This window comes from Elephas maximus, chromosome 18 (assembly GCF_024166365.1).
Source record: "Elephas maximus indicus isolate mEleMax1 chromosome 18, mEleMax1 primary haplotype, whole genome shotgun sequence".
NCBI classification, from domain to species: domain Eukaryota; kingdom Metazoa; phylum Chordata; class Mammalia; order Proboscidea; family Elephantidae; genus Elephas; species Elephas maximus.
This window is the reverse complement of record NC_064836.1, coordinates 71534432-71557914: the sequence shown is the minus strand read 5'-3', so window position 1 is coordinate 71557914 and position 23483 is coordinate 71534432. Positions and strand designations below refer to the sequence as shown.

At 41.1% G+C, this 23483-nt stretch overlaps 1 protein-coding gene across 4 annotated transcripts in view; it reads right to left on the bottom strand.

The window, feature by feature from the left end:
- Window positions 1-22107, bottom strand: part of TFG (trafficking from ER to golgi regulator) — a 34718-nt gene extending 12611 nt beyond the window's left edge. For 2 of the 4 annotated variants that reach the window (XM_049858521.1, XM_049858523.1), the window contains exons 1-4: window positions 21915-22106; window positions 18167-18393; window positions 15569-15652; window positions 9511-9657 (exon numbers count right to left, since the gene is read on the bottom strand). In XM_049858521.1, coding sequence (XP_049714478.1) covers window positions 9511-9657; window positions 15569-15652; window positions 18167-18350 — 415 coding nt within the window. In that variant the 5' untranslated portion in view covers window positions 18351-18393; window positions 21915-22106. Of the gene's footprint in view, window positions 1-9510; window positions 9658-15568; window positions 15653-18166; window positions 18394-21543; window positions 21754-21914 lie in introns of those variants that run through there. The other 2 variants (XM_049858522.1, XM_049858524.1) reach the window with 2 other exon arrangements.
- Between the last annotated feature and the right edge of the window lie 1376 nt (window positions 22108-23483).

The following is a 23483-nucleotide window of genomic DNA, read 5'->3' as shown; positions in this document are numbered from 1 at the left end:
AACAAAGAACTAACATTCGGCGTAATTTCCGAAAGAGAGGAGACACCAATGTAAACATTTTCCATATGAACATAGGTACAAAGCTATCAATAAAACACATCAGAATACAGAAATAAAAAACCCATAAACAAAAGTAGTAAAGTGGAAAGAAAAAGGGGAGAACAGAGTACTTGTTAGTCACTGAAACCAAAAAGCTTACAATTCTATTCCTCAGAGCAGAACCTAGGCTACTGTACATAATTTCTGCACGGTACTGCCTATATACGCTGAATTTTTATTTAAGTTTCATAATAGCCGTGTGGGCTTGTATGAATTCTTCAGGGAAAACGGTCTAAATTTTCATCAGATTCTTATATTTAAAATTAGTACTTTTTGTTCTGAGAGGTAGGGTTCAGAATAAGTAACATGCTATGGCCAGAAATAGAACAGGCTTCATCACAGAGGGGCTAAGACGATCTCGTTATAGTATTTCAATAAATAGCCAATATGTTCTTAAATATACAGGTACCATTAAAAACTATTAATCAATCCCCAGATAATTTATTAAGCATCTACTATTAACACATTCGACATGATTGGAAGAAGAGGGAAAATACGGAAAATGTGTCTTTAAAGTGTAACCAAATTCAGTACAGAAAACCAAAACTCTAAAATTTAAATGGAGCCAAAAATAGAATAATACCTCAAAATCTAGGAGGCAGAGCCAAGACTGCAGACAAGTCAGACACACTTAGCCGTCCCACTGCAACAAAGACCCCAAAAAACAAGAAAAACAGATACAGACGTCAGTCCTGGAAACCCTGAACCTTAAACGAAGAGACAGAAGTATTAGATTAGAAGCCACTGAGGAGAAACAGAAACTGACAGAAAATAGGGAACGAATACAGATACAGAGTGGAGGTTCCTGACCAAACAGCATGATTTAGTGCTGCCATTTTGGAATAAAGCCAACAACCCCACACGCAGAAGGCATCTCCACGGAATTGCCAATAGGAGACAGAGGTACAGCACAGACAAGCCCAGGACTAGGTAAGACCACATCTGCTGGCTGCAACTCAAGGAGAAGCCCAGAATCTCTCACTCAGTAACCATGGGAGCACGCTCCTACACCCCCCACCCCTCTGGCAAACAGTGACTATAACTGGCTCATCACGGCAACCTCAACTGTTGGAAACCACAGCACCAACCCACCCTATTGTCCTCCTCCATCTACCCCCTCTGCCCTGTCTTTGCTCCCTCTTATAACTCTCTCCTCTGCCCCAACCATGACTCTGAGGGGACCCGCCCTAGACCCCAAGACCCTTCCTACAGGCTCCAGACCCCTCTCACCACCTGTCGCAGTAACCAGGGGAATCAGGCTGAACCCGAGGCCCTTCCCACCCGCTCCAGACCCCTCCCTCCCACTCTGGCACCCAGGGGACCCAGCCCAGACTCCAGGCCCTTCCAGCCAGCTCTGGACCCCTCCTACCACCACCTGAGGCCCAGAGGGGACCCACCATGGGCTCCAGGCCCTTTCCCACTGGTTCCGGACTCCTCCCACTGCCCACCACAGCCCCCCAGGGGACCTGACCCAGATGCCAGACCCCTGCCTGCCACAGCCCTGGGGGACCCAATCTGGACCCCAGGCCCTGCCCACCAGCTCAAGGCTCCACCCACAGACTGCAGTGGCCTCGCTCGAGCCCCTAGCCTGGTTCATGCTGCAGACAGACGACCCATCTCTGCCCCTTCCCTTTCTGTTGGACCTACCCCTGCTGCACCATAGGTGAGCAACTGGCCCTGCACACCAGACAAGGTGATGAGAACTATCGTACCAACAGACATGCAAGCAACAAGGCACGCACAGTCCACCCACCTGGGCAACCAAACAAAACAAAAAAGCAGGATGAAACCAACCTACCCTCAATCAAAAAAAAAAAAGAAAACCTGAACATTTCATAGACAGCAGATAACAACATGTAAAAAAAAACAGAACAAGATGGCTCCAGTGAGTGACCAGAATAAAGCAGAAGTTAACCTCCCGACAGAAGAAAAGGCACTGGGCCTATCTGGTAAGGATTCCAGACTCTAATACCTGGGGCTTCCAAGAGATTGGGGAGATATCACGGAAAACACAGACAAAATCATGGAAAACACAGACGAAATCATGGAAAACACAGACGAAACCAAACAAAGGCACTGGGCCTATCTGGTAAGGATTCCAGAGTCTAATACCTGGGGCTTCCAAGAGATTGGGGAGATAGCACAGAAAGCACAGACGAAATCATGGAAAACACAGACAAAACCAAACAAAGGCACTGGGCCTATCTGGTAAGGATTTCAAACTCTAATACCTGGGGCTCTCCAAGAGATTGGGGAGATATCACGGAAAACACAGACAAAATCATGGAAAACACAGACAAAACCAAACCAAACGTAGCCATCATCAAGGAAACAAAGACAAAGCAACAGAAGAATTCAGAAAAATAATATGAGAAAAAATGTAAAAAAAATAAATAAACATCAGAAATTAAACAAAAACAGCAATTAGAAATCAAAAAGATAAAAACAGAATTTCAGAAATGGACAATCCAATAGGAGGTTTTAGGAGCAAATCTGAAACAATGGAAGACAGAATCAGCAAAATTGAAGACAAATCCACGTATGACACTTTGAGGAAAAATGAGAGAAAAGAATGAAGAAAACCTAAAAACTGTGGGATATAATCAACAGCAAAAATTTGCACATGATCAGAATTCCAAAACGGGGAGAAAATGGAAAACACAGAGGATCACTGAAGACTGGCAGATAGAAAACTTCCCTAACATCTTCAAAGATAAAAAGCTGACAATCCGAGCTCAGTTAACCCCATACAGGACAGCACCAAAAAAGAAAGTCACCAGGACATATCAAAATCACACACGCCAAAACCAAAGACAAAGAATCCTGAAAGCAGCTCAGGAAAACAAGAAGTCCACATGCAAAGGTGAAACAATAAGACTAAGCTCTGATTACTTCAGCAGAAACCATGCAGGCAAGAAGACAATGGGAGGATAGATGTAAAACCCTGAAAGAAAAAAATTATCAACCAAGAATAATATACCCTGCTAAAGTCTCTCTCAAATGTGATGGAGAAATCAGGACATTTCCAGATAAACAAAAATTAAGGGAATATGTAAAATACAAACTAAACTTACAAGAATTGTTAAGGGGAGTCCTTCAGTTAGAGAACAACATTAGAAAACAACCTGAATCTAGGACACAAGTCAGTATCAGCCAAATACCAACCTTGGTAATGAACTCTCAAGGATTAAATCAAGCTAAAAGATTCAAAACAGGGAGCTAGAGATGACAATCTGTAAATGATGACAATGTCAGTACAACCAAAAGAGGAATACATGGTGTGGATCTAGAACTTCCAAACAGAGAGGAAGTCAAGGCGATACCAAGTAATTGAAGACAGGGTCAAACTCAAGAAGACAGTGGTAAATTTCAAGGTACCCACAAAGAAAGTTAACAACCTACTCATCAAAATGAACAACAAAGTCTCAGTAAACACAAAATCTACAATAACGAACCGAAAAGACATTTCACAAACCAAAGAAACTCGGCACAGGAGAGTTAAGAGGAACAAAGAAAATGTCAGCACCACAAAAAAAAGGCACTACAAAATGACAGCAACAAACTCAAACCTATCAATAACCACAACGAATGTAAATGGCTTATATGCACTCGTAAAGAGGCAGAGAGTGACAATGGATAAAATGCAGGACCCATCAATATGCTGCCTACAATAGACACACCTTAGACCCAAAGATACAAATATATTAAAAATCAAAGGATGAAAAAAAAAATATTGAGCAAACAGCAACCAAAAGATAGCAATAGTAGCCATACTAAAAAAAAATACTACTCAGATAAAATAGACTTTAAGGCAAAATCCACCATAAAAGACAAAGAGGGACATTATATAATGATTAAAGGGACAATCCACCATGATGACATAACCATAACAAACATCTACGCAACCTATGACAGGGCTCCAAAATACATAAAACCCTAACAGCACTGAGAAGAGAAACTGACAGTTCCACAATAATAGTAGGAGACTTCAACACACCACTCTAGGTAAAGGACAGAACATCTAGAAAGAAACTCAGCAAAGATACAGAAGACCTTAAGCCTACAAACAACATCCTGACCTCATATACTTGCACAGAGCGCTCCATCCAACAGCAGCAAAGTATACTTCTCTTCCAAAAGACATGGAACACACTCCAGAATTGACTACATCTTAGGCCACAACATAATCCTCAACAAAATCTTAAACACTGGCATTAATACTAAGTCTCTTGTCTGATCAAAACACCATAAAAGTAGAAATCAGTAACAGGAAGAACCAGAGGCAAAAATTAAATACATGGAAGCTAAGGGACACCTTACTGAAGAACCACTGGATAACAGAAGAAATCAAAGATGGAATCCAAAAATTTCTAGAATCAAGTAACAATGAAAACATTATCATACCAAAACCTTTGGGACACATCTAAGACAGTGCCCAGAGGTCAATTTACAGGAACAGGTGCACACATCAAAAAAGGGACAAAATCAAAATGTTAGCTATACAACTCGAACAAATAGAAAGAGAACAGCAAAAGAAGCCCTCAGCCACCAGAAGAATGGAAATAATAAAGATCAGAGCAAAATGAGAGAACAGAAAAACAGCAGAAATCATTATCAATGAAACCAAAAGTTGGTTCTCTGAAAGAATCAGTAAAATCGACAAACTGATGGCGAAACTGACAAAAGAAAAACAGGAGAGGGAGCAAATAACCCAAATGAGAAATTAAATGGGGGGCATTACATCAGACCCAACCGAAATAAAAAGGATCCTAACAGAGTACTATGAAAAACTGCACTCCAACAAATTTGAAAACCTAGAGGAAATGGACAAATTTCTAGGAACACACTGCCTACCAAAACTAACACAAACTGAGGTCAAAGATCTGAACAGACCCTAACAAAACAAGAGGCTGAGAAGGTAATACAAAAACTTCCAGCAACAAAAAAGTCCTGGCCCAGATAGCTTCACTGGAGAATTCTACCAAACATTCACATAAGAGCTTGTACCAGTACTTCTCAAACTATTTCAGAACACAGAAATTCATTCCATAAAGCAAGCATAACCTTGATCCCCAAACCAGGCAGAGACACCACAAAAAAAATGAATTACTGACCCGTATTTCTCATGAATATAGATGCAAAAATTCTCAACAAAATTCCAGCTAACAGAACTCAGCACCATATAAAAAAATACACCACAACCAAGTGGGATTCACACTGCGTATGCGAGAATGGTTCAACATTATACAATGAATCAATGTAATCCACCACATGAACAAAAGAAAAAAATCACATAAATCATCTCAATCAATGCAGAAAAGGCATTCAGTAAATCCTAAACCCATTTCTGTTAAAAGCTCTCAATAAAATAGGAATACAAGGGAAATTCCTCAACATAGTAAAGGGCACCTATGCAAAACAAACACCTAACATAACTCTTAAAGGAGAGAGGCAAAAAACATTCCCCTTGAGAACAGGAACAAGACAAGCATGCCCTTTATCATCACTCCTATCTAACACTGTGCTAGAAGTTCTAGCTAGAACAATAAGGCAAAAAAAAGAAACAAAGGGCATCCAAATTGGTAATGAAGAAGTTAAACTGCCCCTATTTGCAGATGATCTGAGACTATAGAGAACCCAAAAGACTTCACGAGAATACTAGAACTTACAGAAAGATTCAGCAGAGTATCAGGTTACAAGATAAACATACAAAAATCTCTTGGACTCCTATACACCAATAAAGAGAACTACGAAAAGGGAATCAGGAAAACGATACCATACTTTGGAATGAATCTAACCAGGGACAGAGAAGACCTATACAAAGAAAACTAAAACACTACTGCGAGAAACCAAAAGAGACTTACAGAAATGAAAAAAACATACCATGCTCATGGATAGGTAGATTCAACATTGTCAAAATGTCAGTTCTACCCAAAGCAATCTACAAACACAATGCAATCCGAATACCAACAGCATTCTTTAACAAGATGGAAAAACTAATCATTAACTTTATATGGAAAACAAAGAGGCCCTGGGTAAGTAAAACATTACAGAAGAACAAAGTAGGAGGCCTTGCATTACCTGACCTCAGAACCTACTATACAGAGACGGTGATTAAAACAGCCAGGTACTAGCACGACAGACACACTGACCAAAAGAACAGAATCGAGAACCCAGATGTAAATCCATCTACCTATGGGCCACCTGATTTGTGACAAAGGCCCACAGTCCACTAAAGGGGAAAAGACAGTCTTTTTAACAAATGGTGCTAGCAAAACTGGATATCCATCTGTTAAAAAAAGAAAAAAAAACAGGACCCATATCTCACACCATACACAAAAACTAACTCAAAACACATCAAAGACCTAAACATAAAACCAAAAATTATAAAGATCATGGAAGAGAAAATAGGATTAAAAAAAAAAAAAAAAGACGTCCTAATATATGGCGTAGAAAAGTATAAAAACCACAATTACACGAACACCAGAAAAAAAGCTAGATAAATGGGATCCCCCCAAATTAAACACTTACGCTTATGAAAACACTGCACTAAAAGAGTAAAAAGAGGACCCACAGACTGGGAAAAAATTTTGGCTAGGACATATCCGACAAACGTCTAATCCCTAAAGTCTATAGGACAATCTAATAACTCTACAATAAAAAGACAAATCATCCAATTAAAAAATGGGGATAGGATATGAACAGATACTTCACCAAAGATGACATTAGGTGGCCAAGAGAACATGAGGAAATGCTCAGAATAGCTAGCCATTAAAAAATTAGACAAATGCAAATCAAAACTACAATGAGATACCATCTCACCCTGACAGTACCGGCACTAATTAAAAAAACAGAAAACAACAAATGCCGGAGAGGTTACAGGGAAATAGAATTCTTATGCACTGCTGGTAGGAACGCAAAATGATACAACCGTTTTGGAAAACAACATGGCGCTTCCTTAGAAAGCTGGAAATAGAAATACCATACAATCCAGCAATTCAACTCCTAGGAATATATAGCCTTGAGAAATAAGCTGTCACGCAAATCAACAGACATACGCACACCCATGTTCACTGCTGCAGAAAGACAGAAACGACCTAAGGGGATGAATGGGGAGGACATTATGCTGAGGGAAATAAGTCAATCACAAAAGGACAAATACTGTACGAGACCACTGTTATAACACATGAAAGTGTTTCCACACAAAGAAACAATCTTTGATGGTTACTAGGGAGGGAACGGTGAGGAGGGAAAAACACTAGATAGTAGATAAGTGGCAACTTTGGTGAAGGGTAAGACAGTGCACAATACTGGAGAAGTTAGCATAACTTGACCAGGGTAAAGTAATAGAAGCTTCAGACACATCCAAACACCCTAAGAGACTGAGGTACTGGGCTTAGAGCTGGAGACCATGGTCTTGGGGGACATCTAGCTCAAATGGCATAATGGTCTATAAAAAAAAAGTTCTACATCCAACTATGGTGAGTAGCAACTGGGTCTTAAAAGCCTGCGAGCAGTCATCTAAGATACATCTTACTGGTCCCATTTCAACTGGAGCAAAGAAGAACGAAGAAGACCAAAGACACAAGGAAAAGATTAGTCCAAAGGACTAATGAACCACAACCTACACCTGACTGAGCCCAGAACAACTAGATGGTGCCCAGTTACCACCACCAACTGTTCTGACAGGGATCACAATAGAGGGTCCCAGACAGAGCAGGAGAAAAATGTAGAGCAAAACTCAAATTCATACACACACAAGAGAGAGACCGTGCTTGCTAATCTGACAGACTGGAGAAACCCCAAGACTATGGCCCCCCGACACCCATTTAACTCAGTACTGAAGTCACTCCTAGATTAGACAGGTCTACAGGGCCAAAAATAACAAGAATGTGGCATCAGGATTGGAGGAAGACTAATTAGCCACCTGCAATACGCAGATGACACTACCTTGCTTGCTGGAAGTGAAGAGGACTTAAAGCACTTACTGATCAAGATCAAAGACTACAACCTTCACCAGGGATTATACCTCAACATAAAGAAAACAAAAGTCCTCACAACTGGGCCAATAAGCAACATGATGATAAACGAAGAAAATACTAAAGTTGTCAAGAATTTCATTTTGCTTGGATCCACAATCAACGCCCATGAAAGCTATAGTCAAGCAATCAACCAACGTACTGCACTGGGCAAATCTAATGAAAAAGATCTCTTTAAAAATGTTAAGGAAACCCTGGTGGTGTAGTGGTTAAGAGTTACAGCTGCTAACCAGAGGGTCAGCTGTTCGAATCCACCAGGCGCTCCCTGGAAACTCTACAGGGCGGTTCTACAGAGGGCAGTTCTACTCTGCCCTATAGGGTCACTGAGCCAGAATCGACTTGATGGCAATTCACAAAATGTTTAAAAACAAAGATGTCACCTCGAGGACTAAGGTGCACCTGACCCAGGCATGGTATTTTAAATCACCTCATACGCATGTGAAAGCTGGACAATGAATAAGGAAGACCAAAGAAGAACTGATGCCTTTGAATTACGGTGCTGGCGAACAATACTGACTACACCATGGACTGCCAAATGAATGAACAAGTCTATCTTGGGGTAAGTACAACCAGAATGTTCCTTAGAAGCAAGGATGGTGAGACTTCATCTCACTTACTTAGGACATGTTATCAGGAGGGACCACTCCCTGGAGAAGGACATCATGCTTGGTAAAGTCGAGATTCACTGAAAAAGAAGACCCTCAACAAGATGGACTGACACAGTGGCTACAACGATGGGCTCAAACAGAGCAAGGATTTTGAGACTGGCTCGAGACTGGACAGTGTTTCGTTCTGTTGTACATAGGGTCGCTATGCCTTGGAACCAACTAGACAGCACCTAACAACATGTCATCTGTAAAAAGATGCACATTACAATTATTAAAGATTGTGTTTAAACTTTACAATACTATTTTAATGTAGCGATCTAATTTTTTATTTGAAACTACTTCATATGCCACATAAAACAAGAAATGACTTTTAATTCTTAAAGAGGTTCACTGAATATCTAAAGAATTTGAGTCCAAGAAGTCTGAAAACTGATTTATGTCATAAACCGAGCAGTCCAAGACTGTCAAAGAATCACCCAGAGAGCACTTTACAAATGGGATTCCCGGACCTCCATCCTCCAAGTATCTGATCTAGTAGGTCTATGTTAAGAACCAGGAATTCTCATGAAACTTCCCATAATTTTGACGGACGGCAAGGTTTGGGAATACAGACATGAACATTTGCAGAGAGGCAGGGATAGAAAATGACACTGAGGGTGCCAACCTACTCCTACTGGGGAAGAGTTTTTTAAAAAAAAAAAAAAGAGTAAGATCCACTACAAGAGATAAGAAGAATAAATGAGAGTAAAGTAATTACGGCCTACCATTTTCAGGAATACTGGTGGCAGGTCCTGGTTCTCCAGGTGGTTCCAAACTATCCAATAAGCGATTCACTTTGTTTCGAAGTTCTATCAGTTCTCGGCGGAGGTATTTCACCTGACTTGATTCAAGAGGCCTTGGCTGGCCATTAACTGGAATTAAAGAATTAATTTGATAAAAAATTAGGAGATGTCCTTGAATAAGTATATCACTAAAACAATGATCAATAAGGAAAAATAAACTCCCTTAAAAAAAGTACATCATCATCAAACAAGATAACCTATTAATATCATTTAAGAACTGTTTACTACTAATAACTTATCTTGTTGGAAAAAGAAACACCCATCAGCATGTCTTAATGCGAGATCACACTGATATATAACATTTATAAGAAAAATTGTAATAAAACCTACACAGTTTTAATTCATTTTTCATAAAAATTATATACGTCCAGCAAGTTCATTTTTTCACACCATTCTTTTATATTCTTGAAATAAGTACTTCATTCTACACGGACATGTAAACAGACACAACGCAGACTCGACAGGTCTGTTATCCATCTTGCCTACCTCTGAATGAAAATAAAACTAACTAAAAGAACTGACTGAAAAATATCCCATTAAATACATAAATGCAGACCTTATGAATCCACACCACTCACTGTCCTTCAAAAGTAGCTACATTAGGAGGCAGTATATAAACCACAAAAAAGCCAATTATCCAGTCATCTTTCACCTCGTTTAATTACCCAATCTGTCCAAAAGATTTTCAGCTGATTGAAAAAAATTTAAATCTATCATTCAGCAACAGTTCTGAATAAAAACCCCAAGACAAGACTTCAGAGACTAAACTAAAATGCTTTGTGCATTGCTATTACACATACGCACAAACCTCTGAGACGCCAAAAAGTAAAGCATATGTATTTGAAAATAAAGATCCATGGAGGTTCTGTGATTGTTAAATGTTTCAAATGTCAAACCACCAATATAAACCACTTTTAGTAGACAATCCACTAGCATCTGACACACTCCCTTTTTAGTTATGAAGAAGTTGAATGTAACCTCCTACCTACATTAATCCCTGGTTTTACTGAGTATTACTAGCTTTCCTCTAACATGTTAGAAAGACAAAACCAGCTCCTGACAGCCAAGAACTGGCCTGGTTCTACAGGATAGGCCTTCCTGTTTCTACAAGCTGGTCTAGCACTCACAGGTAGGCTGTGGTGTTTTCCTGTTGAATACAGTGCATTTTTATACAAGTTATGTGTATGTTATACTTTTTTTTTTTTGCAAACCATACAACCCATGTATTATTTTCATTACCACGCTATACCAACTTTTACATGTTGTTGACTTCTATTTCAATTTTTTTTCCTGCTGAATGGATTTAACGTTACCTGGATGTCATGAATTGTATTCCCCAAAAATATGCATCCACTTGGCAAGGCCACGATTCCCAGTATCATGTGACTGTCCACCATTTTGTCATCTGATATGATGTTCCTGTGTGTTGTAAATCCTATCTCTATGAGGTCAATGAGGCAGGAGTAGAAGTTTATGTGCAGGACTCATTAGGTTGTATCTTAAGTCAATCTCTTTTGACATATAAAACAGAAACCCAAGCAGAGAGCCATGGGGACCTTATACCACGAAGAAAACAGTGCTGGGAGCACAGCGCATCCTTTGGACCTAAGATTCCTGTGCTGAGAAGCTCTTAGACCAGGGAGAGACTGACGATGAGGACCTTCTCCCAGAATCAACAGAGAAAAAGCCTTTCCCTGGAGCTGGCACCCTGAATTTAAACTTCTAGCCTCCTGGTCTGTAGGAGAATAAATTTCTCTTTGTTAAAGCCATCCACTTGTGGTATTTCTGTCATAGCAGCACTAGATAACTAAAGACACGGGATAAAACTATCTCACTAAAACTTCATTTAAGGTAGGTATTTTAGTCCTAAATCAAGTGCAAGCAACAGTGAACTGAACAGATGATGGACATGGGACACCATGTGGAAACCAGAGTATGAATGCACAAAGAGCTAGGAGTGAGTAAGTAAGAAAATGACCCTGGGCCTGAAACTACAAGAACAAGATGTTTTTATTTTACTACTTTTATAAACAATTTCTGATAATTAATGTCCTTGAAATCAACAAATCAAAATCACCAGAAGAAAATGTGTTTTCATCTTAAAATAGGCCACTTTAGTATATTCATTTATTATCATCACTTGACTCCTGGAACCCTTCAAAGTTGACCACCTTCTGCTCCCAGTCATCTGGAAGTTGCTAGCCTACAGGGCTTCTCATCCTCATTATTTTTCATGACTCTAGAATCCACATGAAGCCCGCCTTGCAATCTGGCATGCCTCTTCCATGTGCCAGAAGCTTTGCTTTGACCTGACCTGTGACAGTAGAGATGGCCTGACTTTGTTCCCTTCGAGAAATAATCCGTTCTTTGAAGTTGTTCCCCAACTCAGGCCACCCTGCTTTGGGCCTATGACATGTGCGTTTTCAGATTCATTTTCTCCAGCTCCTTTCTCTCCAACCCTGAATTCTCTCACTGCCACTCTGTTCTTCCACCCTCACAGAACAACTTTCAGCTTGAAGGTGGCAGTGTAGGACTTGCATTTACCTCCTGCCATGATCCTGAAGAGTTCTAAGATTTAGGTTTATCAACTGAAAACATGCACACAATATAATTGATAAGTGGCTGTTTCTAGTAAACCAAACTAAAAACCGTTGTCACTGAGTTGATGCTGACTCACGACAATCCTACAGGATAGAGTACAACTGCCCCATAGGGTTTCCAATGAGCAACTGGTGGATTCAAACCACCAAACTTTTGTTTGGCAGCCGAACGCTTCACCACTGTACCACCAGGGTTCCAGTTCTAGTGAAGAGATTGCAAAATTTAAATGTGAGGTGTACAAGAAGCAAGGGTCTTTTTATGCGCTCATGAACACATGACTAAGGTAACTTATGATCACTGACCAAAGACACTGGCACTAGTAAGATAATTAGACTGTGAAATAAGCAGACCTAACATATCGTAATGGTTTCACTTCAGATATCTGATAAGGTTTTTGCATTCACCTGTTCAGCCAAGAGCAATCATGTATCATTTTTGCTTCGTTTACTCCTCCAATTAAAAGCCCGAATCAGAAGACAACTGTAATAATTACATCAATGCAGAGTGAATAAAAATTCCTATTGATAGCTACTCGATGCCATTTATGCCAGTGCAGGCTTCACTTTGTTTATGCTTCCAAATGATAGCATGATTTTATGAACAAGCTAGAGCAGGTTCAAGGTTCCAACTGATGACTCAAAAGCCATGGGATATAACTATCAACTGAAATTAACAGAAACAAACGCAGTTTCAATTGTTTATTTTCCAATTACCGGGGTACTACCAAACTCGATTCATGGCTTCCTGATGAGGGCTTATACCCTTTTATTATAAAAATATGATCAAAAATAACATTTTTGGACTTCTGAATGAGGGCGGATGAGTTCTCAAAGTATGCAGATAGTTTAAATTTTAATCCATCCCACCTAAGGACCAAACCAACAGTGGTTTTAAATTCTCAAGGAAGACTTCCTAAACCCCTGACAGCACAGAGTATGACAGTCTAGCTTTCTTGACTTTTCCCTCTGTCAATGGAGAGATTTTTTTTTTCTAGAATATTCTTTTTGAGAATATTGCCCCAAGGATCTAGCACCCAAGGCCTTCGCTGGGTTGTTACAGATTGAATTGTATCCCCTTGAAAACTTCTGCTGGTATCCTAACCCCATACCTATGGATGCGATCTCTTTTGGGATTAGGGTTTTCTTTGCAGTGTTAATGGGCTATGCTGGTATAGAGTGTGTCCTAAACCTAATCACTTCTGACTCATAAAAGAGATTTGACACAGAAGCTGAGACATACAAGAGTAAAACAGATACTATCTCAATACAAGGAAGGAAGATGAATTTACAAGCCCAGAACTCCAAGGATTCCCAAGAACTAGAAGCTAAAATGGACAAGGAAGAATATCTCCCAGGAGCTAAATGCTGAATTCAGACTTCTAGCCTCCTGAATTGTGAGAAAATAAAACTCCGTTCTTCATAGCTACCCACTTGTGCTATTTGCATTATGGCAACAGTATATGACTAAGACACGCGCACACACACACCACGCAGCGTGCTGTCGAGGCGATTCCGACTCAAAGCGATCCTATAGGACAGAGCAGAACTGCCCCATAAAGTTTCCAAGAGCGCCTGGCGGATTCAAACTGCGGACCCTTTGGTTAGCAGCCATAGCACTTAACCAGTACGCCACCAGGGTTTCCACTAAGACACATGTAGACACCAAATGACAAGTTCCTAGATTATGCAGTCTAAAACTCTCACAATCACCATCAAGAGTGCCCCAAGTCTCAGCTTTTGGCACCCTCAGGTTTTGGCTTTTAGTTCCATCTACATTTTGACCCAAGAATATTTCCCTTACTCCCCTGAGAAAGCTCAGTTACATAACTCAAAAAATATATTTGTAATGGTTTATCCAGAATAGCATGTTCTCACTTTTTGAAGGAGGATTTTCACATTATCTAATCTGCCTTATAGCTGGCCAGGAATACTAATTAAATGCTTTAGGTTCAATACTACACAAAGATACCTTTCATTCTAAACAAATCTTAAAATAATTTGTTACTAAAAAATTAAAACCTGATTCATATTTATCCTTCCTAAATGGAGATGAAATAAACACAATTAAATCAACAGGCCAGATCACACTTCCCTTCAGAGGTCATAAACAGGTTTCACAGAATCCTTGGGTCCGGCACAACGTACTATTTAAAAAAATGTTAAATAAAACATCCAAGAAAAAACACCTGTGATTTATTTTTTGCGTACTCATACTACAACTTCAACTTTGTAATCATTTCTATCTTGTCCCTTAAGAGTTGTGTCTTGCAAACCTGCTAAATTTAAAAGAAAACAAAATCTAGAGGATTAAAAGGAGTCATCTATTTGTTTTTTTATAGAACTATCTCTAATTTTTTACTAGTCCTTGAAAAATAATGTCTAAGGTATCCAAAAAACCAAAAAAACCAAACCCGTTCCCACTGAGTCAATCCTGACTCACAGCAATCCGACAGGACAGAGCACAACTGCCCTCATACAGTTTCCAAGACGCACCTGGTAGATTCAAACTGCCAACCTTTTGGTTAGCAGCCGTAGCTCTCAACCACTATGCCACCACAGCAACAAGGAATTCCCTGACTGGGAATTGAACCCAGGCAAGAGTGGTCAAAGTGCCAAATCCTAACCACTAGACCATAAGGAACTTGAACTTTTTTAAAGTATCAGCCCTATAAAATAAGTCTGAGAATAAACAAAAACATACTACACTATACCAAAAAAGCCTGTTGCCGTCGAGTCAATTCCAACTCATAGCAACCCTACAGGACAAAGCAGAACCGCCCCATACAGTTCTCAAGGAGTGCCTGGTGGATTCGAACTGCTGACCTTTTGGTTAGCAGCCGCAGCACTTAACCACTATGCCACCAGCGTTTTCTACTACGGGAAAGGTAATTATAAATTCTTGGAATCTCACCTTAGCAAAGGTAGTTTTAACACTATAATTATTTTTAACCCAGAAACATGTAGACAAGTGACACACTTTATTATTCAGGATAATTAAACAGTAGTAGAGTAGACATGGCATTGGAAACACCCTTACTTTCTTTACCTTCCAAAAAATGGACATAGTTAAGCCTTCATTAACTACTCAAAAATTCTGATACGGCTAAATTAAAGCAATAACATTCTATCGGAGACATCTAAGCTGTATCTCATTTCAAAAACAAAATAGTCATAACACCACAGTTCTTACTGAACTAAACTTCTTAAAAAATACATAATCAGAAGCCTCAAGTAATTTAAAACCACTCTTTGACTACAAATTAATTTAAACACTCTTTTGAGTAAGTTATCCCCTAATTCTGCTCTTTAAAAGGAAAAAGCCCAAATCTTTAATAAAAACACACTGAATAAAATAATTTATTAGAAAGTTTACCACTCACCAAATAATGTCAGTTTCAGTATCCTACTACACTGAATTGCAAAGGAAAGATCAGAACTATCAAAAATTGTTATAAGATCGCCATCTGAAATTTAAAAAAAGAAATGATTTCATATTTACATCAGTAGTAAACTAGGGCGCATATAAAATTAAAATCCAAAATGTATATTGCAGATCATAATTAAAATCTCCCATAAAAACTTTAAGTAAGCATTAAAGGATCGACTAGGAAAGATGTATTTGTTCAAAAAAAATACTTAATACTCCTTATTACTCTTATGGCAAAGCATTTATCATATCCTGATAAAAGATGCCAAAAACGCAGCTAAGATTAATGAATTAAATGGGCTTTTTGCTAGTCACCAGGAGATTTATGGTAGCAGTATCATGTCACTGGTTTAGACTAAAATTTTTCTATTCCAAAAAAATGTAAACATATTTTTCAAAAGTTAAATTAATAAAGATTCTCAAGGTTCAAAATTTAATCCTAAGCCCAGTGACACGTCAGTGACACCGTGGAGAGGAAGCCATACATAACCAACTCAGTGCTGCAAGAGATTTTTGCAGAAATTCTTTAATGAGTGAATGAATAGACACTGGAGTCTTTCAGGTTACTGACCATTAAGATGTTAAGATAAAAACTATCAATTCTCACCAGAAAATTAATCATATTACAAATAGTGCACATTTAAGACTCTGAAATCCCCCAGACCCAGAGACAAAGAATACTATAGTTAGCATATCAATTGCATATCTCAAAAGTGTTCAAAGGGCTAGGAAAAAAATGTTCCCCAGAGAGAGCAAGAAGAGAAACACAGCCACAGGCAAGGAGGCGTCAGGGGCCTAGGCAGGCTATCTTCCCAGACACAGCTCGGGGGTGCTGTCCTGGGGAGGCAAGGAGGCTGCTCTGGGGACACTCTGCTGCACCAACTCGAACACTAATTAGGCAGATTTACTTTGGACAAATATGGCAATAAAACTCATAACTTGGGATTTTAATAATTGTTTTTAGCTTTTTACTACCAGACCCACTTCTTGTAACCCAAAAAAACCCACAGCCATCGAGTCGATTCCAACTCATAGCAAGCCTATAGGATAGAGCAGAGCTGCCTCACAGAGCTTCCAAGGAGCGCCTGGAAGATTCGAACTACCAACCTCTTGGTTAGCAGCATAACACGCATGTCTAATGCTCAACTTTCAGGGATTCTACTCAAACACATTTTTAAAAAAATAAAACACACATGTAAAAGAAAGAAAGTAGAACTCAGCAAATTGCAACCAACAGTTTTTACATTTTTAAAACATTTAAAAAAAAAAAAACAGATGATGAAGACATGACAGATCTTATGTGATTCAAAAAACTGAAATATTTATTATCTGGTCTTTTACACAAAAAGTTTCATCCCTCCCCTAAATAAAAAAAGTTAGTAGAAAACCAGTTAAACGGTAAGGTCAGCTTAAGACATGCTGAGCTTTAAATGAGGAGCAGCATCGTCATGTTTTGTCTTCACCCATCTACTTGCTGGGTATCAGTGCCCAAGGTGAGCTTGCAAGCCATGTACTGAAGATAAAGGAGCTCTTGTCAACCTGGGCCCCTGGATGATTTGAGTGTTAAACCATCAGGATTTTATCATTTCTACTATAGCATTTAAAGCATCACTAACAGAGATAGAAAAGCTACTACTGATGAAAGGAAAATCAGGACGGCAGTGTCAGAGACGTTAAGTTTATCTCGTATTTCAAAAAAGGATGGTGCAGGCGGCAGTGGCAAATATTATATTGACATCAAGATAAAAAAGGAACTATATTCCGCAGTAAGAAAAATGCTGGTAATCACCTACACAGTAATTTCAATAGATGTTAACAAAGATGGCAGGTAAAAGGCCAGGAAATGTGGTACTAGAGGCAATTCCGCTGTGTGTTTGGCAAAACGTTTCTATTTTTGTGAAACACATCTCTATAAAAATGGTTTTATGGTCAAATAAGTCTGGGAACACTGCATACTATAACTGTACATCAGTGTATTACCAGCCCCCAAAATTCCTGCAATAAAGAAACTCGTTTGACTTTGTTTAAACAAGTTTTCCCATACTTATTTGACCATAAAATCCTTTTTCATTCAATATCTACTGATATCTCTCTAATCTGGGGAAATATGAGAAGTTTTGGGGCCCTGGTAGCACAGTGGTTAAGCATTTGGCTGCTAGTCAAAAGGTCGACAATTCGAATCCACTACTTGGAAACCCTATGGGGCTTCTACTCTGTCCTATATGGTCACTATGAGTTGGAATCAACTTAATGGCAACAGTTTATAAGGAGAAGGTTGATTTTATAATGAAAAAGGAAACTAGAATCATATAGGCACAAGAAAGAAATGCTTTGAGAAAATGTATGTGAAAGTACTCTCTCACTTAAAACTCCTTTCTAATAATACAGCACTTCGCTATTTTTAACTTATAAAAGAATTAGAACTGCCTGCAGGAACAGCCTATTGAATAAAAGTAGACAATTCCCATGGAAAAGAACAGGATAAAAACAGATAATTAATGAAAAATGGGTAAAAGAACACACAACACTTAATTTTCAAAAACACTCTTACCTTCATCTTTATACTTTATTGTAACTTCATCGTTACTCAGAAGTTTTCCTCTGAAAACTCGCTGCATCATTAGCACTAATTCATCGTAAGTAATATCTTCATTATGAATGGGAATCCGCCGAATATCCTCCCCTAGTTGAGCTTTGATGATCAGCTTCCCACTTAGGTCCAACTGTCCATTCATGGTGGACTCCAGGGTGCTCTATATATACAGCTACAGAAAAAGACTGATAAAAAAGGGTTTTGATATTAAAAAACAAAACTACAAAACATAATTTAAATGTCTAATAACACAGCTTCGAACAGCCTAGAAGCAACTTATTACATACACACACGTACGTGCATAAAACATTCAATACGTTACACTACTCTTTAATGTCTACTTTACTCACATATTAAACTGCACGCCTGACATCCCAACGCAGACTTCCTATTTAGCGCTGCCTCTGGTCAGATACTTAGCCTCAGTCCGTACCTCTCCCCCTGACTCACACTGCTACACACCCGTATCTGTTCTCCTGCTGGACCTGAGGCTGTGCATTTACTTCTCCCTTTGCCTTAAGTCCTTGTCATGTCCCTCCCGTGATTCAGATTCCTGCTCAAATGCCACTTTCTCAGAGGTCTTCCCTGACCATCCATCTAAAATGGCTCCCCTTTCCTAGCTTTCCAACAAAACCGTCCACTACTGTGCTACATAGTCCATAATCCCCTCCAGACATGAGTGGGTGCATGTGATTAGAATGCATGGTTCAAGAAATAAAAAGAACATCAGAGAAGAAAAACCAAACTAAACTCCCTGTTGTGGAGTCAGTTCCAACTCACAGCAATCCCACAGGGCAGAGCAGAACTGCCCCATAGGGTTTCCAAGGCTGTGATCTTTCTCCCGTGGAGTGGCTGGTGGGTTCAAACCACCAACCTTACAGTTAGCAGCCGGGCTCTTAAACCACTGCATCACCAGGGCTCCTAGCCACTAAATACTAATTTGCTATAGAATTTTCCCTTCTTGGGTTTTGCTTTAATCTTATTTCAGATAATTCGGTGTCGTTATTCTATAACAGCTTTATAATCCCAAATTCAAAATAAAATCTATGTCTCTACTAATTTAAATGGTTACCCTACAATGACAGAGAATAAACTTAAGAACAAATAGTAAGTGGTCTTTTCCGCTCCTCCTTTCAAGGCCCGTATGTTTTTGAATACGCTATCTATAGCCATCAAACATTTCTTTAGCATCAGCTCTTCGCTCCTCCCGCCCCAACCAAATGATCTTTCAGACTGTTTGCGGTGCCGACAACTCCTATCAGCCACATCGAACCCCGGGCCTTCCTAGTAGCAGCTTTCTGTTCTCTCCTCTAAAGTTTATTGCTTCATTAATATCATATTTGGTTTTCATACTTCTTTGCAATTATCCTCTTAATTGTGCAAGCAACTACCTGTCCCCCAACATAGTAACCCCTCAAATACTTAAAGTCTTCACGAATTCCCCCCTAATATTCTTTCTGTAAATACTCCAGGTCCTTCTAACTAATCCTTAAATGAAAGTCTCTCGACCTCTTACCAATCAGTTCACCCTACATTTTATTAACAACCGTCTTAAAATGGAGCATTTAGTACTGCATACAACACTCCAAAATCCACGCAGAATAGGGTGGATTGTGTTTCGTGATCTAGACGTTATGCTTGTCTTAATCCAAAATAAGAATACGGTTAGCTTTTTATCTCTGAATTCTCACAAGGGACTTCTCATGAAGACTGTCATTGACTGAAACCCCCAAAAAATGAGCTCTTCACCTGCTAGACAAATCTGCCCTCTTCACTCAGGAAGCAATTACTCAATACCTACTACGTACCAAGCTCTAAGTATCACTACTACTTCAATATAAGCAGGACCCTGGTTGCACTGGTAGCCTGAGAGTAACAGAGATCTTCCAAGAAATCGTAGCCTTCTTCTGCCTACGAGGTGTGTAAACCAGCTACATTGTACATAGCGATCAGTGCTTAACTTCAGTAAGATGGTAATATCTATTCCCAGCAGCACACTGAATAGTGCCTGACACACAATAGGTATCTAAATATTTGTTTTTGTTCCCTGGACAAAAAAAAATGAATAAGCAACGATAAAGTTCTGGTAAAGAGACTGGAAAAAGAAAGCTGTAATATCCTAACTCAAACCATCACATTGTCTCTTCCCTATGCGGAAACCCTGATGGCACAGTGGTTAAGATCTATGGCTGCTAACCAAAAGTCAGCAGTTCCGGTCCACTAACCACTCACTGGAAAGCCTACAGGGCAGTTCTACCCCGCCCTACAGGGTTACTGTGAGTCAATACAGGTTTGGTTTTGGTTTGGTTTACATAGCTAGAAGTGACTTACCATATCAACACACTCCCAAGTAAAAAAAATTCCTACGTTAAGTATATTTGATTAATGTCATTTTGCTTGATAAATGGGGTGATTATTGTTCAACTCCAATGGATCTAAAAAGTTAACTGCATCATCCTGGCTATAAATCTGCTTGCTTGCTGTTGTTTCCCATTGATTGTGACCTCCCTGTGGCCAGGAGCCAGGGCTTCTTTCCTAAAGCTGTCCCCAGTTTGTGAAGTCATCTTACAGCAACCACACAGGTATAGCAAACTGAGTGTGTCACAAAATTGTCCCTTTGAGAGGAAACCTTGTCCCTACATTTCTTCATGTAGCAGTAGAACTCTGGTCCTTTTTTCCCCAAGTTCAGGCATTATCAAGAGACTAGTATATGAACAACTAGCTCCTAGGACTGCTGGTGAGATCCTTAAAACATTCTGTTCTGCCATCCATCCTGTCCTTGCTTCACCCACCCTCAAGTCCAGAAATGACATGGCCACTAACTTAGAAAACTCTCCCTAAGTATCTTCCTTAACACTGCACAATAATGTCACAACCCCACGATCACTAAAAAGCCTACCCCCTGAACCAGTGGCCAAACCTCCAAATCGCCTGCTCCAATTCAGAGAGCAGCTCAGGCACCTCCACCCATGGCTGTCCAAGCGATTCCGACCGCTAGCAACGCCGCAGGACGGAGAACTACCCCAAGGCTGTGATCCTCACGGAAGCAGACCACCACATCTTTCTCCAGCAGAGCCATTAACCAAACACCAAACCCGTTGCCTTCGAGTCCGTTCTGACTCATAGCGACCCTACACGTCAGAGAACTTCCCCATAGGGTTTCCAAGGAGCAGCTGGTGGGTTCGAATTGCCCACCTTCTCGTCAGCAGCCTGAGCTCTTAACTACTGCGCCACCAGGGCTCCATACTTAATACAGTGCCTAGCCAGTAATAAACTCTTCAGTTAGCTGTTTCCACCGGGCTGGGTCTCCAGACGACGCTGGGTGAAGCACTGACCTAGCCACGGAACGAGGTCCAGTTATCGCCATGGGCGCCCCTGGGGTAAGGGGCACGACCACCCAGACGCCCCCACAGGCCCTCTCCTCTGTCGCGCGCGGCCAGCCCGGCCGCTCGGCCCAGGCACTTGCTGCCCCACTCTCCCGCGGAGCCCCCTCGGCCGGCCTCTCTGCCTCCGTGGCCCCGGGGGCCCCCACCTCCTCGCCCCGTTCGCGGCCTCCCCTCCCCCACGAGAGGCTCCGCCCGGCGTCCCCTCCCCCAGCCGGCCCCTCCCCCAGCCGGCCCCCTCCCCACGGTCTCCCCGGCCCCACCCGCGGGCCGGCGCTCAGAGAAAGGCCTTCCCAGCGCTTCCTCGTCTCCAGCGGCCATACCGACTTGCTGAGGCCGCTCTGCTGCCGCCACCGCCTTCGCGCAGGGCTCCTCCCGCCGGGCCGGTGCGGGACCGCCGCCGAGCTCTCGGGCTTCAGGGGGAGGCTACGGTCACGACCCGCTCTGCTGCCCTCCGCGGCCGCCGCACCCGCACGCAGGCTCGCTCGGGTCTTGGCCAATCGCGCGGACCCAGCAAGCCTAGCGCGAGCTCTGGCCCAGTACGTGGCAGGTGGGGGAAGAGGCGGGGCGGGGCAACAAGGAAAAAAACTCCTTTTGCCCCGCCTCTATGCGCGCGTTCTAGCTCAGGGCGCTTGCGCAGCAGCGTGAGGCGTGGGGCTGGCGTGCGCCGTGGCTGCGTCGGCGGAAGGATCACGGCTTTCTCACTGGATGACTAAGTATACAAATGTGAGCGGCGTGGATGCACGCATGCGCGGGGCGTGACCAAGCGCTTCCGCTTTTCCTGAAAGCTCGTATTTCCTGTCTCTCGCCTGGGGGCGGGACTGAGTGGAATGGTTACTTTTTTTCGAGAGCCGGTTGAGAGTGGAAGTTTATACAAATTTGAAGTTTTTTTTTTTCTGTTTTTCGTTGTTGCTGTCGTTGTTTTGTGACCACTGTAGTTCTAGTCACAGTTCAGAAAAAAACTGCTCTTTTTCCCGCATTCTTACAAATCCATTCATTCATTGTGAATGCCTACGCTTTGCCAAGCCCTGTGCTAGGGATGGGGGTGAATCAGTTTGTGAGCAAGGAGTTTTCAGTTAACAGGGAAGGCAGTGTTTCTGGGACAGGACAATCCTGTAAGTGCAGAGGCTGGGAGAATTAAGGCTGACTAAGCATTCCAGCTTCCAACTTCTACTCTGCCCTCTGGGTCGCTATGAGTCGGAATCGACTGGACGGCAATGGGTTTGGGGGTTTTGTTTTTTTGGAAGGATTCCAGAAGTCTTATTGGAGATTAAGGCATTGGAGGCTGCGCTACATCCTCTTGCCTTCTTCGCTTTAAGCGTTTGTTTTGGTTGCGCTTATTTATATAAGGAGTGCCCCGGCTCAGATTGAGCCCTAAATTTTGGGATGAAAGCTTGGGGGGAAAGTGCTGTTTTAAAAGTAGCAAGCAGCCTTTACGTTTGAAGGTAGAGACTAAGCAAATAGGTAAAGCGATTCCCTTCCAGTTGTTCACTGGATTCTCCTGAAGGAACTGGGGTAAAGTAAATTCAGGTGCTTCAGGATGAGAGCGATATTTCTATATGGTCTTTTTGGAAGTTATAAGTCTCGGAAAATTCTGTTTGAGAATGAAATGTGTGTTTAGAATGCTTTTTTGTCTGAATTATTGTATTTTGTCTGAATGGTTGTATGTATTGCTCTTTGAGCAGTTGCTTGCAGAGATTGGGGAGCAGAGCACAGCTGGAGGAAGGAAAGAAGTTCCTGATTTTCTCCAGAGACTCTTCTTCGTTTCCTGTTACTTAAAACAGAATAGTTCAGTGTTGGGAAACTGCGCTGTTTTCCCATAATGGTACACTGATGCCTTTGGGGGGTGATTTAGGATTAGGTAGAACATATAGGCAGAGGTAAAATATTCC